Raw genomic sequence first — 15,455 nt, forward strand, 5'->3', positions numbered from 1 at the left:
GCTAAGAGCGTAAAAATGACTCGTCCCTCACTCTTTTTGGTCTCCTGTGGTCATACCTCTACCTGTTAACATGCCTACATTTTAACGATGTGAAATAAAGAATAAGACGTTTTAAGAATTTGATAGCGAGTGCCAACTCTTTTCTATTCCACATATAGAATTGTTTATTATGGTTTGTACAATGAGAAATTATACAAATTTTATAGGAAGCGTCATTGCTTACTAGCAGTGTATAGAGATCTGACCATGGTCACACAGGTGCACGGTTCATTACATCCCACAGCTCTGATTACTCTCCGATACTGACCATGGTCAGATTTTTATCCACTGATGAAGCTTCCTATAGAATGACAACAAGCAGAGAGTTAAAAAAAAAAAAACCACAAATATAACCACAAGAAAGTATATTGGAAAATTGTATAACTTTATACAAATCATTTTCTGAAATGGAACACCCCTTTAATGACACCAGCAGCAGGTTTCTAGGTGCTATAGAACAGAAGATAGGGGCGCGTTTGAAGTGACACTAACCCAGCAGACTAAATTAGACTCCTCTCAAGCAACATCTACTCATCTCATTTTCACATGACTTTGAAAGATAAAATTTGTAGGTAAACTGGTGAAAGTTCACATAAAAGGTCCGATGTTCCTCTACCTGGGCGGGGGAGGGGGGGCTGAGGTGAGTAGTTTAATAAGGTAAAATATAGTCACCGCTTACATATAAACCACACAGTAAGGTCGGCTGCACACAAATGTAATCTGTCTGCGGAAACCGACCAAGCATTGGGCCAACACATGGAACAATGTACAGGACGGGGGAACCTTGCATCATTCACAAATATGATGCAAGGATTCTCTGCCTACCAAACTGCACCAGAATGTTTAGACTACAGCAGCTTGGGCTGATATCACCAAGCCCTTATACTTGGCCCAGAAACTCTTACCTATTACCATAGCAATTGTAGTACAGTACATCACATTGGCAATCATTAATGTTACTTTGTTTGGCACATCTTTGCATTTACAAGACTCACAAGTTTGAGGGTCACATTTACAGATCAAAAACTTCTATTATTAGGTATATTTGTATTATTGTAAGTGAGGCATTCATTTCCTGGTCTCATTCAGGCTTTATGGCTCCTATTAATGGCCCATTGATGGTAGAGCAGTTCAGGTTTCAATCTCGTTCAGATTGCATCTTTGACGTTTTGCTGTTTTTTTCATGGAATTTTGATTATCGCACTTTATCAAGTTTATTTGGGCGTTAGACAACGTGTGCCAGCCACAAATCCCCTATGGTCAATGAGTTATGAGACCGGGAGCTCCTGAATGGCTACAAGACAAAACTTTATTCCTCCCCAGAAGGAGATTATTCTTCCCCCAAAGGGAAAATACACTGCTATAAAGTCCCATCTTATTTTAATAATTGTACTATACATATCCTATATGTACAGCTGTAGGTCTGGTATAGAGGGACCCTGGTTGGTCTAGACACCCTGGTGTGATTATTTCTACAAGCATTGCTTGTACACAGACCCCACTTCTCAAGCTGCATACGGCCAGTGAATCGAACATTTTATACGTGGTGGTCTCTGTCATAGGACTTAGACTATCACCATCTTGTATAATTGTATGGATACACTGTCAGTTGCATCAGTAGGAATATTCCTTAAAACACTGATCATACAAGTAAGAGACCAGCCATTCATGTGCAGACATCATATAGACAGGGATTATTTGCTCAGACTACAGTACAGACTGAGCATTTCTACAGATTTGTAGTCCCAAAGTCTGTGATGAGGAGACACAAGCCTTGTGCAGCGCTGTGGAATCTGTGTGCGCTATGTAAATAAAGGAATTATCTAACCATATGAGGAGATCACAATATCTGCAATATAAATACACATCTGTGCAATAGTGGTTGTGTGGCTCCTCCTGCAGGTAGAAGAGTGAATAGCAACACACTGAAGCATACAGATAAGAGACTTTATTAAATAAGTGCTAGTTTATTACTTTTCCAATTGCAAATAGTAATAAAAAAAAAAAACCAAAGTGGACTTTGGATAAAGCCTCCTCTCCTCCCATTTAAGGCAAGCGGTTGTTCTGTGTATCTGGTCTCATAGTGGCAGGACTGGTTACACATGCAGATGCTTCACACCTTCCCCGGATCTTCCTTCAGCGTCACTGTCCTGTTAAATACAATCTGCAAGAGAGTAGATAGCAAAATGCGTTATGGTGGATCAGACATACGATTAATGACAGTCGGCAGATATTTGGACCCATTTGTATGACTTGACCCGTAAAAAGGGAACCTACGTCCACAATTCTACCTATAAAAAAAGTAGAACAGGTGGTAGGTGCATGTACGGGACTTGAGGATAGCCTTTTTATAGAGCTAATCCTCACATCTGTGCTATTTTTTAAAAAAATCCCCCAAAATGTAAATTTTCAAAAGCGGCTACTGGAGCGTGGAGTAGCTGCGACATGCGGCTACTCCACGCCCCATTAGTCCCTTTTTTTTTAGGGCAGTGGCTGCGCAAAACGCCAGCTTCTCGGACGAGGGTGTGCAGCTATGAGGAGCTGCACGACGAAGATGTGAGGGTAGGAGGAGAAAAAGGCTATAGGGTCGTGAAGTAGCTGCAACGTGTAGCTTTTTATAGACAATTCTGTGTGAGAGGTGAAATAGCGGGGAGACACCGTATCCCCCCCACTTTGGAAATCTCACTGGTTTATGTTCTAGCATCACTTCTTGTCCCGGCACGTACCACCACTGTGCCGGGGGGTTTTAGTAATGCATGGAGGCTCTGTAGTGTGAACAAGCCGACTGACCTTGTCTCCAGTGGTGTCTGGATCCACCGAGAAATATCCCAGTCTTTCAAACTGGAACTTATCAAGTGCTTTGCAGTTCTTAACAGACTGATCCACTAAGGCATCAGGGATGACTGTCAGGGAGTTCTGTAAAGAGAAGAGGGGGGAGGGTTATCAATATGGTAAGATGGTATATGTGCAGAGGCGTAAATATGTGGAGACCCTTGTCCAGTTAGTATGGAGACACTAACTTAGGGCTAAAGGGCACACAACCTGCTCAGTCCACGGAATCCAAACTGTCCGGTGGTTGTGGTCTACACTGTTCCAGAGACAGATATATATGATGCAGGGAGCCGCAACAAATCGCTGGACATCAGCACCTTGCATCACGATACTTGGACCCAGTCTCTGTGTGCATTAAGTTACTTACAGTATGTACACAAGCCACTCAAGGGACACTAAGGGATACTAAACCTTACTAAACGTTATTGGCTTTAACTATAAACCAATTAAAAAAAAAAAAAACCTAAACAATAGGGTCTTCGTGGGGACGACGAGATGCGGAAGAGACAGAGCACACCTAATGCACATGATGTGGGAGTGCCAGAGGCTCGGGCAATTTTGGAAAGATGTTTTGACTCTAATTTCAAGAGTGTTTGGTCTGTCTGCAGGTCTCATAATAACCTGTCCCTTTGGATAGGCCATGGATATGATGGAGCATATGATGGAATGGTTACAAATGTTCCCATAACCTTTACAATCTACAGGTATCGGCCCCTGTTCTAATGATGATGCTGCACTATTATAGGCTGTTCTGTATTATAAAATAACAAGTGGATTTTAGTTTTTGTTAGATCTCCAGGGACTTACAGGGTTTATATCGCTTAGGAATCCACCAGGAACTTCAGACGGATCCTCAGGACTCTTGTGCAGGAATCTGTAACACCAGAAGATTATTACATCAATAGATAAGGATTCTGTGGCCATTGCAGAGCATCCGCTGATCTACACTGACATTTTTGGATATTGTTTAGGGCAGATTTACTAATATTCTTACTCCTGGGATCTTTCTTTACTATTCAAATATTTGGTGTCTAACAATAAAAAGGAAATCATGATAAACCAGGGAAATTACTCATAGACCCTGGCACCGAGACTGTGGTAATAATCTTCTAGTTGTTATCCATGGCCTCCTTCCTTCTGAAATCATCTTTTAAAATTATGCCATTGAGCCCAAATGGATGTTGGAGGGGAGGGAGTCCATACCTGTAGCTTCACAGGATGTTAAACTGTGCAGGAGCACTTCCCTCCTCCCTCTGCCTGATGTAAGCTCACAGAGTGGAAGTTGTGAGTGCTCCTGCATAATTAAACAGCCCTCCTGGCTCCTTAGCATAATTTTATAAGTTGATTTTCAGAAGGAAGCCAAGGATAGTAAATCAGGAGATTACCAGTGCACGGTGCCTGGATCTATGAGTAATGTTCCTGGTTTATCAGGATGGATTTTGATGGCAGATTTACTTCAAAATTATTATAAAAAGAAACTATCATGAACCTGCTGATTAAGGGGGCTTGACTTAAAATGTACAAATTTGGTACAAAGTAATTGTTTTTGTATACACTTATCTAATAAATCTGAAGCATTATTAGACTCCTCCCCCCCCCCCACACCTGATTTTACCATTCAAGTTTGGGGCATCACCCTTAGATACCCCGCCTGCAGGGTAAGGTATAAGCAGTTAATCCCCAGGGCTCAGCCACCGATCGAGAATTTGGTTCCTAGATTACGGTGTGTGAATGAAGTAGTGCAAAATATTCACCTCTACAGGAGTAGCCATGTAACCAGATCGAAAAAAAATCTGTGTGAGAGGTGAAATAGCGGGGAGACACAGTATCCCCCCACTTTGGAAATCTCACTGGTCTATGTTCTAGCATCACTTCTTGTCCCGGCACGTACCACCACTGTGCCGGGGGGTTTTAGTAATGCATTACAAAAGAACGAGTGAACTTTTAATCCACCTCTGCCTCTTATGAGAAGGTTGGTGGCTACTTACAGTCGGTCATAGAGACGCACTTCACACATGAGAGGGTTGGACACCCAGTGGATGAAGGCTTTGGGTTTCTGGGCCGCGTCTGATTTTGTGCAGGTCACCTCCAGCTCCACCACTTTACCGTTACCATCCTGTAAAGTAGAGGGGGGAGAAAAATTATTATTATTTTTTTTTTTTTTTAAACTCAGATCATAACACCAATATTACAGGGCTGAAAATAGGGAAAAACACTTACCTTTATGATGTTCTGTACAGAGATGATGTATCCGGCGTGTCTAAGGCCGACCGGCTGCTCTGGGGTCAGGCGCTTGTACCCCTTCTCTATCACCTATGGAAGGTAACACACTAAGCTTCATTTATGGCTACTGGTCATCCTGGGGTACACATATCTGTGGACTTCCAGATCATAAGCCACAATGTGATGTCAGCCATAACACTGAATTCTAGAATCACTAACCTAAACACCAGGCACAAATCACTTACCTCTCTGAAGTCCGTCTGCTCGATGTAGACCGTGGAGGAGAAGGGAACAGTGTGGAAGCCTTTAGACTCATCTGCTGGAAAGTTTGGTACTTTGACGTCAATCGCCTTTCAGGAGACATTAGAGTCACCACATGACGACAAACTATGAACTGACAAGATCAAGAGGTGCAGATCACTTACCTGATCTCCCGGGAAGTTGGTGATTGTAATTTTCAGGGGTTCCAGCACAGCCATAATTCGGGGGGCTGTATCATTCAGGACCTCACGGACACAGGCTTCCAGCAGGTGAGGCTCCATTGTTGTCTGTGCAACTGTTACCCCAACCTGAATACAGAAGGAGAACAAACATCCAGAAAATGCAGTGCTGCTTTACAGGAATAACCTACATTAAGTGCTATAATACTGCCCCCTGTGTCCAAGACTATAACTACTATAATACTGCCCCCTATGTACAGGAATATAACTACTATAATACTGCCCCCTGTGTACAGGAATATAACTACTATAATACTGCCCCCTGTGTACAAGAATATAACTACTATAATACTGCCCCCTATGTACAAGAATATAACTACTATAATACTGCCCCCTATGTACAAGAATATAACTACTATAATACTGCCCCCTATGTACAGGAATATAACTACTATAATACTGCCCCCTATGTACAGGAATATAACTACTATAATACTGCCCCCTATGTACAGGAATATAACTACTATAATACTGCCCCCTATGTACAAGAATATAACTACTATAATACTGCCCCCTATGTACAAGAATATAACTACTATAATACTGCCCCCTATGTACAGGAATATAACTACTATAATACTGCCCCCTATGTGCTAGAATATAACTACTATAATACTGCCCCCTATGTACAAGAATATAACTACTAGAATACTGCCCCCTATGTACAAGAATATAACTACTATAATACTGCCCCCTATGTACAGGAATATAACTACTATAATACTGCCCCCTATGTACAAGGATATAACTACTATAATACTTCCCCCTATGTACAAGAATATAACTACTATAATACTTCCCCCTATGTACAAGAATATAACTACTATAATACTGCCCCTATGTACAGGATATAACTACTATAATACTGCCCCCTATGTACAGGAATATAACTACTATAATACTGCCCCCTATGTACAGGAATATAACTACTATAATACTGTCCCCTATGTACAAGAATATAACTACTATAATACTGCCCCCTATGTACAGGAATATAACTACTATAATACTGCCCCCTATGTACAGGAATATAACTACTATAATACTGCCCCCTATGTACAGGAATATAACTACTATAATACTGTCCCCTATGTACAAGAATATAACTACTATAATACTGCCCCCTATGTACAGGAATATAACTACTATAATACTGCCCCCTATGTACAGGAATATAACTACTATAATACTGCCCCCTATGTACAGGAATATAACTACTATAATACTGCCCCCTATGTACAAGAATATAACTACTATAATACTGCCCCCTATGTACAAGAATATAACTACTATAATACTGCCCCCTATGTACAAGAATATAACTACTATAATACTGCCCCCTGTGTCCAAGAATATTACTATAATACTGCCCCCTGTGTCCAAGAATATAACTACTATAATACTGCCCCCTATGTACAAGAATATAACTACTATAATACTGCCCCCTATGTACAAGAATATAACTATAATACTACTGCCCCCTATGTACAAGAATATAACTACTATAATACTGCCCCCTATGTACAAGAATATAACTACTATAATACTGCCCCCTATGTATAGGAATATAACTACTATAATACTGCCCCCTATGTACAAGAATATAACTACTATAATACTGCCCCCTATGTACAAGAATATAACTACTATAATACTGCCCCCTATGTACAGGAATATAACTACTATAATACTGCCCCCTATGTACAAGAATATAACTATAATACTACTGCCCCCTATGTACAAGAATATAACTACTATAATACTGCCCCCTATGTATAGGAATATAACTACTATAATACTGCCCCCTATGTACAAGAATATAACTACTATAATACTGCCCCCTATGTACAAGAATATAACTAGTATAATACTGCCCCCTATGTACAGGAATATAACTACTATAATACTGCCCCCTATGTACAAGAATATAAATACAGGAGGTCCCCGACTTAACACCCGACTTACAGACGACCCTTAGTTACAAACGTACCTCTGGATGTTGGCAATTACCATACTTAAGCCTTAGACTACAATAAAACTATAACAGTTATCAAAAGGTGTCTACAATTAAGCTTCATTGTTAATCCTGGTTCTTATGTCTGGAGTTACAATGATAAAATTACAGCTCCGACTCACATACAAATTCAATTTAACAAACCTAAAGAACCGATCTTGTATGAAACCCGGGGACTGCTGTACTAGAATAGTGCTTTAACTAAAGTACAGCTTATTATTGTAAAGTGTTAGTCCTTACCCTTGCACAGAAGTTGTTTATTGCTTCGGGTGGGAATCCTCTCCTCCTCAGAGCTGTCAGTGTGAAGAGACGAGGATCATCCCAGTCCCTGGAATAAGAGTAGAGTTTATAGAAGAGACAGGAGTAAAGTCTATAATCTGAGTTACAATGGTTCCTGTCGCTGACCTGACGGCTCCCGTTTCCACCAGTTTAATAATCTTCCTCTTGGACACTACTGTATAGTGCAGGTTCAGGCGACCATATTCCCACTGCACAGGGCAGTACACATCCAGCGCGTTACACAACCAGAAGTATGACGAGCGCCTGGGGATACAGAAAACCTGGTCATACAAACCAAAAAGACAGCCGAGCAAAAGGCTGACCCCACATTGTCCCACTACAGTCACTGACTATTCATGTAACCAACACTGGCAGAGCACATTGCAGCGTCAGGGGTGAAATATGACAGGAACACACAGTCACTACCACTTGGATCCCTTACTTAATCCTCTGGCATCACTTCTTGCCCAGGTATCCATAGATAAGACACAGCCGGGGTATTGTTTAGTGATGCAGATGCTCAGTGTCTGGGATACATTATACAGGACACCCCCAAATCCTTACCTGGCCTGGAACTCTTTGGTGCAGAGAGAATGTGTAATATGTTCTATGGAGTCACAGAGGCAATGAGTATAGTCGTACGTGGGATAGATGCACCTGCAAACAGAGAAGCCAGAGATTACAAAGGGTTAAACAGGATCATGGGAAAGCAGGTGGTCTCTTTTGGAGGACACAGCCCAGAATTAACAGTTTGGGATGGGAGAATGTAAGATCTGGGCAGGTCCAAATGCCAATACCAAGCATAGCCACTATACAGCGTACATCAGGGTGCCTGGCATAAAGTCTTGGACAACCCCACATTGATAACCTTTCCTCCAAGTCATCAATGATAGATTAAAGGACCTGTGATGTCGTGTCCAGTCAGTCATGTGGCCCAATTTCAGCTCATTAATAGGAGAGAGCTGCAATACCAAACACAACCACTATGCGGCGTATAGCAATGTGCATGGTGGCGTTTTTTTGGAGCCTTACTTATCACTCTCTATCAATGTCCATCTGATAAGCTCATAGACAGGAGACTAGTAACAAAACAGATATGTGCGAGAGGTGAAATAAAACAGAAACATGGAAAAGTCTCTGCATTTTGAAAAATCTCTTTTCTGTAGCATCTCTTCTTGTCCTGCAGTCTATACGAGACCGCAGGGGGTTTTAGAGATGCAGACCCCATTCAGCTCCTCTCCATATACATCTTGGGTAATGGATGTGCTGAGGCAGACATTTGCATGAGGTACAATGCAGCTTAAAGGGGATGTCCTGAAGAGGAAAACATGGCAGCTTTCTTTCTAAGACTGTAGTACCTGGTATTGCAACCCAGTTCCAATATCTCATAACATGTGTGCGGTTATTCCAGTACATGCCATGGTCAGGTGTGCTCCTTCCAAAAAAGACTGAGCATGTCAACACTATACAACCAAATCCTTCCCTATCACAAACGTCTACTGCTTGGAGAGAGGATGGAGACTTCCATAAACATGAGATAAATGACCGGTCTTGACAGAACTGTCCAGTAGTCCAATATGGAAACTGGACATGTGCATTAGATTAGTATTTATTATGGAGAGCAAAGAGAGTGGAACGTTATGGTTACCATTTGTCTCCAGTGCGGTGGTGAGGGGTGTACTTTATCCGATATGCAACTGGATCCATCTTCCCGTCTTCCATGACCAACTTCATCCGGAGTGTGACTTCTCCTTCAGCAAATTTTCCCTTTTTCATTCCCTGGGATCACAAAATATCGGTTGCAGCGGTTACAATGATGTAACGATCACATATCTAGCATGACTCAACTTCTTTGACAATGGGGACATAACAGAGGGGACCCCCCTCCCTGGGGAGATGACAGAGAGGACCCCCCTCCAATTGTCACCCATGAATTCTCACAGGACCAACATACCTCAAAGAGCAGCAGCGATTCCTCAGCTGGCCGATCTCTCCATGGTGAAGGGGGTGGATTGTGCCCTTTAATCTCCTCCACTTTTTGGTGGCAGACGTAGGCGTGGCCTCTAGGGAATAAGACATGCACCTTTAAGGCAGGGTCACCCAGTGTTTACAGTACAGCTGCACGTCACAAACTTCATTACCCAGATCTTTTTTCACTACCGCCAGTGCAGGGCACTAGACCAGCCTGACTATGTCAGAAATGGCCGCTGGAGATGAATAGGCCCCCGCCATCTGTATTCTTACTAGAGAAGAGGAGGTTTCACCTTTTAATGAGCTCCACTGCCCACTCGTACAGCTGCTCAAAGTTATCGGAGGCGTGCGTCACCGCGTAGGGCTTATATCCTGGAAGAGGAAGTAAAAGATGAACAAACCCGGCAATTCTGAGCCCTCCAGGGAGTTATCCAGATGGATATCGTTATATGGAAGGCACCAGACGTGACCTCACTGAAATCACTCATCTCATGTGCATCTTTATGTCACTTGTGATTCTGTGCATCTAGTAGAAATGACACAAAACAGCATCACACAAGCTCCATCTGATGCATCCTGGTAAGTAATGCACAGACGCCCGTCCATCCACATGGCAGCTCCCTCCATTGCTCCAGTACACCTTTATCATAGCCAGCAGTGGTCAGGGGTCAGCATGGGCGCTCTGACCCCTCTGTGACTACACCCCCCATACACAGCGAGCTGCCATGTCCTGTGTCCTGACACCTTTCTATCATAGCCAGCAGTGGTCAGGGGTCAGCATGATCGCTCTGACCCCTCTGTGACTACACCCCCATACACAGGGAGCTGCCATGTCCTATGTGTCCTGACACCTTTCTATCATAGCCAGCAGTGGTCAGGGGTCAGCATGGGCGCTCTGACCGCTCTGTGACTACACCCCCCATACACAGCGAGCTGCCATGTCCTGTGTGTCCTGACACCTTTCTATCATAGCCAGCAGTGGTCAGGGGTCAGCATGGGCGCTCTGACCCCTCTGTGACTACCCCCCCCCATACACAGCGAGCTGCCATGTCCTGTGTGTCCTGACACCTTTCTATCATAGCCAGCAGTGGTCAGGGGTCAGCATGGGCGCTCTGACCCCTCTGTGACTACCCCCCCCATACACAGCGAGCTGCCATGTCCTGTGTGTCCTGACACCTTTCTATCATAGCCAGCAGTGGTCAGGGGTCAGCATGGGTGCTCTGACCCCTCTGTGACTACATCCCCCATACACAGCGAGCTGCCATGTCCTGTGTGTCCTGACACCTTTCTATCATAGCCAGCAGTGGTCAGGGGAAAGCATGGGCGCTCTGACCCCTCTGTGACTACACCCCCCATACACAGCGAGCTGCCATGTCCTGTGTGTCCTGACACCTTTCTATCATAGCCAGCAGTGGTCAGGGGTCAGCATGGGTGCTCTGACCCCTCTGTGACTACATCCCCCATACACAGCGAGCTGCCATGTCCTGTGTGTCCTGACACCTTTCTATCATAGCCAGCAGTGGTCAGGGGTCAGCATGGGCGCTCTGACCCCTCTGTGACTACAGCCCCATACACAGCGAGCTGCCATGTCCTGTGTGTCCTGACACCTTTCTATCATAGCCAGCAGTGGTCAGGGGTCAGCATGGGCGCTCTGACCCCTCTGTGACTACCCCCCCCATACACAGCGAGCTGCCATGTCCTGTGTGTCCTGACACCTTTCTATCATAGCCAGCAGTGGTCAGGGGTCAGCATGGGTGCTCTGACCCCTCTGTGACTACATCCCCCATACACAGCGAGCTGCCATGTCCTGTGTGTCCTGACACCTTTCTATCATAGCCAGCAGTGGTCAGGGGTCAGCATGGGCGCTCTCACCGCTCTGTGACTACACCCCCCATACACAGCGAGCTGCCATGTCCTGTGTGTCCTGACACCTTTCTATCATAGCCAGCAGTGGTCAGGGGTCAGCATGGGCGCTCTGACCCCTCTGTGACTACCCCCCCCATACACAGCGAGCTGCCATGTCCTGTGTGTCCTGACACCTTTCTATCATAGCCAGCAGTGGTCAGGGGTCAGCATGGGTGCTCTGACCCCTCTGTGACTACATCCCCCATACACAGCGAGCTGCCATGTCCTGTGTGTCCTGACACCTTTCTATCATAGCCAGCAGTGGTCAGGGGAAAGCATGGGCGCTCTGACCCCTCTGTGACTACACCCCCCATACACAGCGAGCTGCCATGTCCTGTGTGTCCTGACACCTTTCTATCATAGCCAGCAGTGGTCAGGGGTCAGCATGGGCGCTCTGACCCCTCTGTGACTACACCCCCCATACACAGGGAGCTGCCATGTCCTGTGTGTCCTGACACCTTTCTATCATAGCCAGCAGTGGTCAGCATGGGCACTCTGACCGCTCTGTAACTACACCCCCTATACACTGCGTCCTCAGGACCATTGAAAGCTGTGGTATAGCACAGAGCAAAAACATTTCAATAATTTAATGCTACAATTGCCGTGTTGGCAAGTAGGTATGGTTTGCATTTTGGGCACTTGGTCTCTAAAAAGGTTCGCCATCACTGCATTAGGCAGATCTGTAACTCAGGAGTATGGGAAGCGGCGCCACCATGTGGCAGATTTAGAAGCTGCATCCATAACCAACATCTACATACCTAGCCACTCCACCATGTCCTTGATGGCTGTGAAATACTTCTCTTCCTCTTTTTCTGGATTGGTGTCATCGTAGCGAAGAAAACAGATGCCACCATTTGCCTTTGAGCAGAGAACTTTTATTAGTAATAAATATGCGCAATGTAACCCAGCCTTGTGCTCGCTCTGATCGCTGGGCCACAGCTGGCATCTAGCAGGTACAGGAGAATTGTATGGGGAACACTGCTGCCCAACCTATATATGCAATTAGTACATTACTAACAAGTGCCCGATATCACATCTCCGGGATCATGCGCTCACCTTTGCGTATCCAAAGTTAAAATTGATGGCCTTGGCGTGACCGATGTGCAGAATGCCGTTGGGTTCGGGAGGAAACCTGGTTCTCACCTACGAAAGATCAAAAAACAGATCAGGATGTGGGGTGAAGAATTACTTTTGGTCCATGAATATTTGATTTACTCTTCTAAATAAGGGAGAGGATAGTCAGACGTCGCCATGTTCCACATCAGAGCTACAAATCTTGTCCTTTACTGCAGCATTAAAGGGGTTTCCCCACCAAGGACTAGGAATAGGGGGAGGAGTTTTTCTTCCCACTCCTCTATGGGCATTCCTGGTGCATAATACCCTGTGTGTTGGTTCTTCACCTGCCCCCCAGTGATCTCCAGGTGTTTTTCCAGAAGCTCCATAGTCTTTGGGGTTACAATGTAGCCTTCAGTCTTGTAATTTTCACCTAAGAAGGGGGTCAGAAAAAAAAAAATACACACACTTAATCCGCTACTGATCTCACATGATCACTCTTACAAATATTGGAGTGCTGTAACATCCATTCTCTGGTGACTGCAGAGGGGTACTATCAAATATAGACATTAGAGGGCGCTCTAGTAAACAAATGCTTGTTACGAGAATCCCCTTTAAGTTTGGGGTGGTCAGATATGAACAGTATGGTCCTGTATGCACCCACAGTCTGGTGGCCACAAATGAACACATGGAGAAAGGGTTAACCAGACAGGATATAATAGGTGGGCACCCTGCTCCTTTACCAATATGCCCTCTATAAGATAACTAGACAGCCTTTATTCTCCGTGGGGCTCCTTGAAGATGCACAAATGTTGGCGGTGGCAGTGCCATGATCAGTGGAGGTCCTGGTGCCTGGACCGCCAAGGATCAGTCAGTAATGTATAGATGCTGCACTCTCCATGTGAGAACTTACCAGGCTTGTGAAACTTCAAGGCCTCTCCTCTAAGCTGCTCCATCAGGGATGCAGATTCCAACTTCACTTCACCTGCATAAGAAAGGAAATTTTTTTTATAGCGCCGCCATAATCCATAGAGTGGCACAGGATAGAGAAGATGGAGCAGCAGTAAAACTACACAGCTGTAATTCCTCTGCAGTCCAGCAGGCGTCAGTGTGGCGCCAGGCCCGAGCCTTCTCCCTCCTTCCCATACTGTATATACATTGTTTAGAGGAGATTTCCAGGAAACTCTAAGTAATCTAAATCCCGGTTTTCTAGGAACCCTGGAGTTATGTGGATGCCGTCATCAGAGCGGCTGAGGGACGACAGCATGGGAAGCGCACGTGACTTGTAGGCACGCCGCGGCTCAGGACTGCGCTGGTATACTGATCGTTACTCAGGGTCCAATTAGGGAGATTACTTAATACCACGGAGGATTCTATCCTGCGGGAGGGGGATGGGAAGAGCCGGGACTGTACAACATCTTGTGAGGCTTGCAAAGCATGCTGGTCCTTGTGGTGCCTCCTATGTAAACAGCACCATCCGCGCCTCGGGTTTCGGTAATAGAGGGTGGCTATGGCCTATGAAAGGATTTCTTCTCTTTATCCCTATAATTCCCCTTTGTAGTAATGACTAGAAGCCGCATGGAAAAATCAGCCGCCGCACTGAGCCGTCATTATCCTGACCGTCGGCCGTCAGCTTAGAAAAACACGAACGCGCCTAGAAAATGGGGAGTCTGACAGGTCGTCACTGCCCCCCTCCCCCCCCATACTGAAGACTCTGCTGGGTTTTACATACACACGAAAGGAGGGAAAGTGCAGAACAATCCCAGGCCTGTGCGCTCTGCAGACCACCACATACAGGGATACAACACTGGGGAAGACCACTATAGGGATCGTTACTGTCCATCTTGTAATATGAAGGGTAGAGTTCCCCTTTCTATGGTTTTATAGGGTGGATACGGTCCCATCTGCAGGGTAGATGCTCATGGTTATAGCTCCTATGCACAAAATTCACCCAAAAACCTAGAATGACCCCCATCCCAAGGCTCCTTGCACACGAATGGGACCCAAGCGCACGCTAACCCATACTGCTCTGCGCACAACACACTGACATGGCGGCCATATTGCAGTTGCGGTTTGTACAGCTAGTGTATAGCCGCCATATACGATGCGTGAGCAAGGGGCCGAAGAATATTATGCAGCAGATGGGATCAGTATAATCCCCAATATACCACAGCAAGCGGTCCTACGGAAGACCTGTGCACCCCCAGCCTCACTTTCCACATGCCCCCCACCTAGAATCCTCTCCATGTGGGATCACTATAGCAGAGGCATCAGGCCGTCGTCTTGGGGTTGTGCTCAACTTCATATATTCAATCTCTTGCTGGATCTTGCCACATCTCCAGAAACCTCCCAACACTTAAAATTGAATCCTCTAGAATGCTAATTGTTGCTCTAATTCACTCAACTAGACTACTGTAACCCCCTAATAATTGGTCTCCCACTCACTAAACTCTCCTCTCAGATCTATTCTTAATGCCGCAGCCAGGATAGTCTTTTAGACCAAAAGCTTCACGGCCATTCATTACACTGGCTGTCCGTCTCCTTCCGTATACAGTTTACAATAACCCTCATCCATACAGCTCTGCACAACGCTGCACCTTCCTACCTCTCTTCCAAGTCCATCGCCCAACTCATGAAAC

General features: G+C 45.1%; 1 protein-coding gene and 3 non-coding genes across 4 annotated transcripts in view; all 4 read right to left on the bottom strand.

Annotated features, from left to right (window-relative positions):
* Positions 1-1,972: 1,972 nt before the first annotated feature.
* The window catches only part of QARS1 (glutaminyl-tRNA synthetase 1), a 36,724-nt gene continuing 23,241 nt past the window's right edge, over positions 1,973-15,455 (bottom strand). The window contains exons 8-24 of the mRNA XM_072126821.1: positions 13,730-13,801; positions 13,164-13,249; positions 12,820-12,906; positions 12,522-12,621; positions 10,152-10,230; positions 9,842-9,950; positions 9,536-9,666; positions 8,452-8,544; positions 8,014-8,151; positions 7,849-7,936; positions 5,520-5,663; positions 5,340-5,444; positions 5,092-5,184; positions 4,860-4,987; positions 3,679-3,745; positions 2,830-2,955; positions 1,973-2,203 (exon numbers count right to left, since the gene is read on the bottom strand). Of these exons, the coding sequence (XP_071982922.1) occupies positions 2,153-2,203; positions 2,830-2,955; positions 3,679-3,745; positions 4,860-4,987; positions 5,092-5,184; positions 5,340-5,444; positions 5,520-5,663; positions 7,849-7,936; positions 8,014-8,151; positions 8,452-8,544; positions 9,536-9,666; positions 9,842-9,950; positions 10,152-10,230; positions 12,522-12,621; positions 12,820-12,906; positions 13,164-13,249; positions 13,730-13,801 (1,697 nt within the window). The 3' untranslated portion in view covers positions 1,973-2,152. The remainder of the gene's footprint in view (positions 2,204-2,829; positions 2,956-3,678; positions 3,746-4,859; positions 4,988-5,091; positions 5,185-5,339; positions 5,445-5,519; positions 5,664-7,848; positions 7,937-8,013; positions 8,152-8,451; positions 8,545-9,535; positions 9,667-9,841; positions 9,951-10,151; positions 10,231-12,521; positions 12,622-12,819; positions 12,907-13,163; positions 13,250-13,729; positions 13,802-15,455) is intronic.
* LOC140105317 (small nucleolar RNA SNORA14) lies at positions 2,663-2,797 on the bottom strand. The gene has a single exon (XR_011850554.1). It is a non-coding gene; the product is annotated as a small nucleolar RNA SNORA14 (small nucleolar RNA).
* LOC140105316 (small nucleolar RNA SNORA14) lies at positions 4,663-4,794 on the bottom strand. The gene has a single exon (XR_011850553.1). It is a non-coding gene; the product is annotated as a small nucleolar RNA SNORA14 (small nucleolar RNA).
* LOC140105315 (small nucleolar RNA SNORA14) lies at positions 8,982-9,108 on the bottom strand. The gene has a single exon (XR_011850552.1). It is a non-coding gene; the product is annotated as a small nucleolar RNA SNORA14 (small nucleolar RNA).

The sequence above is a fragment of the Engystomops pustulosus genome, chromosome 10 (assembly GCF_040894005.1).
Source record: "Engystomops pustulosus chromosome 10, aEngPut4.maternal, whole genome shotgun sequence".
NCBI classification, from domain to species: domain Eukaryota; kingdom Metazoa; phylum Chordata; class Amphibia; order Anura; family Leptodactylidae; genus Engystomops; species Engystomops pustulosus.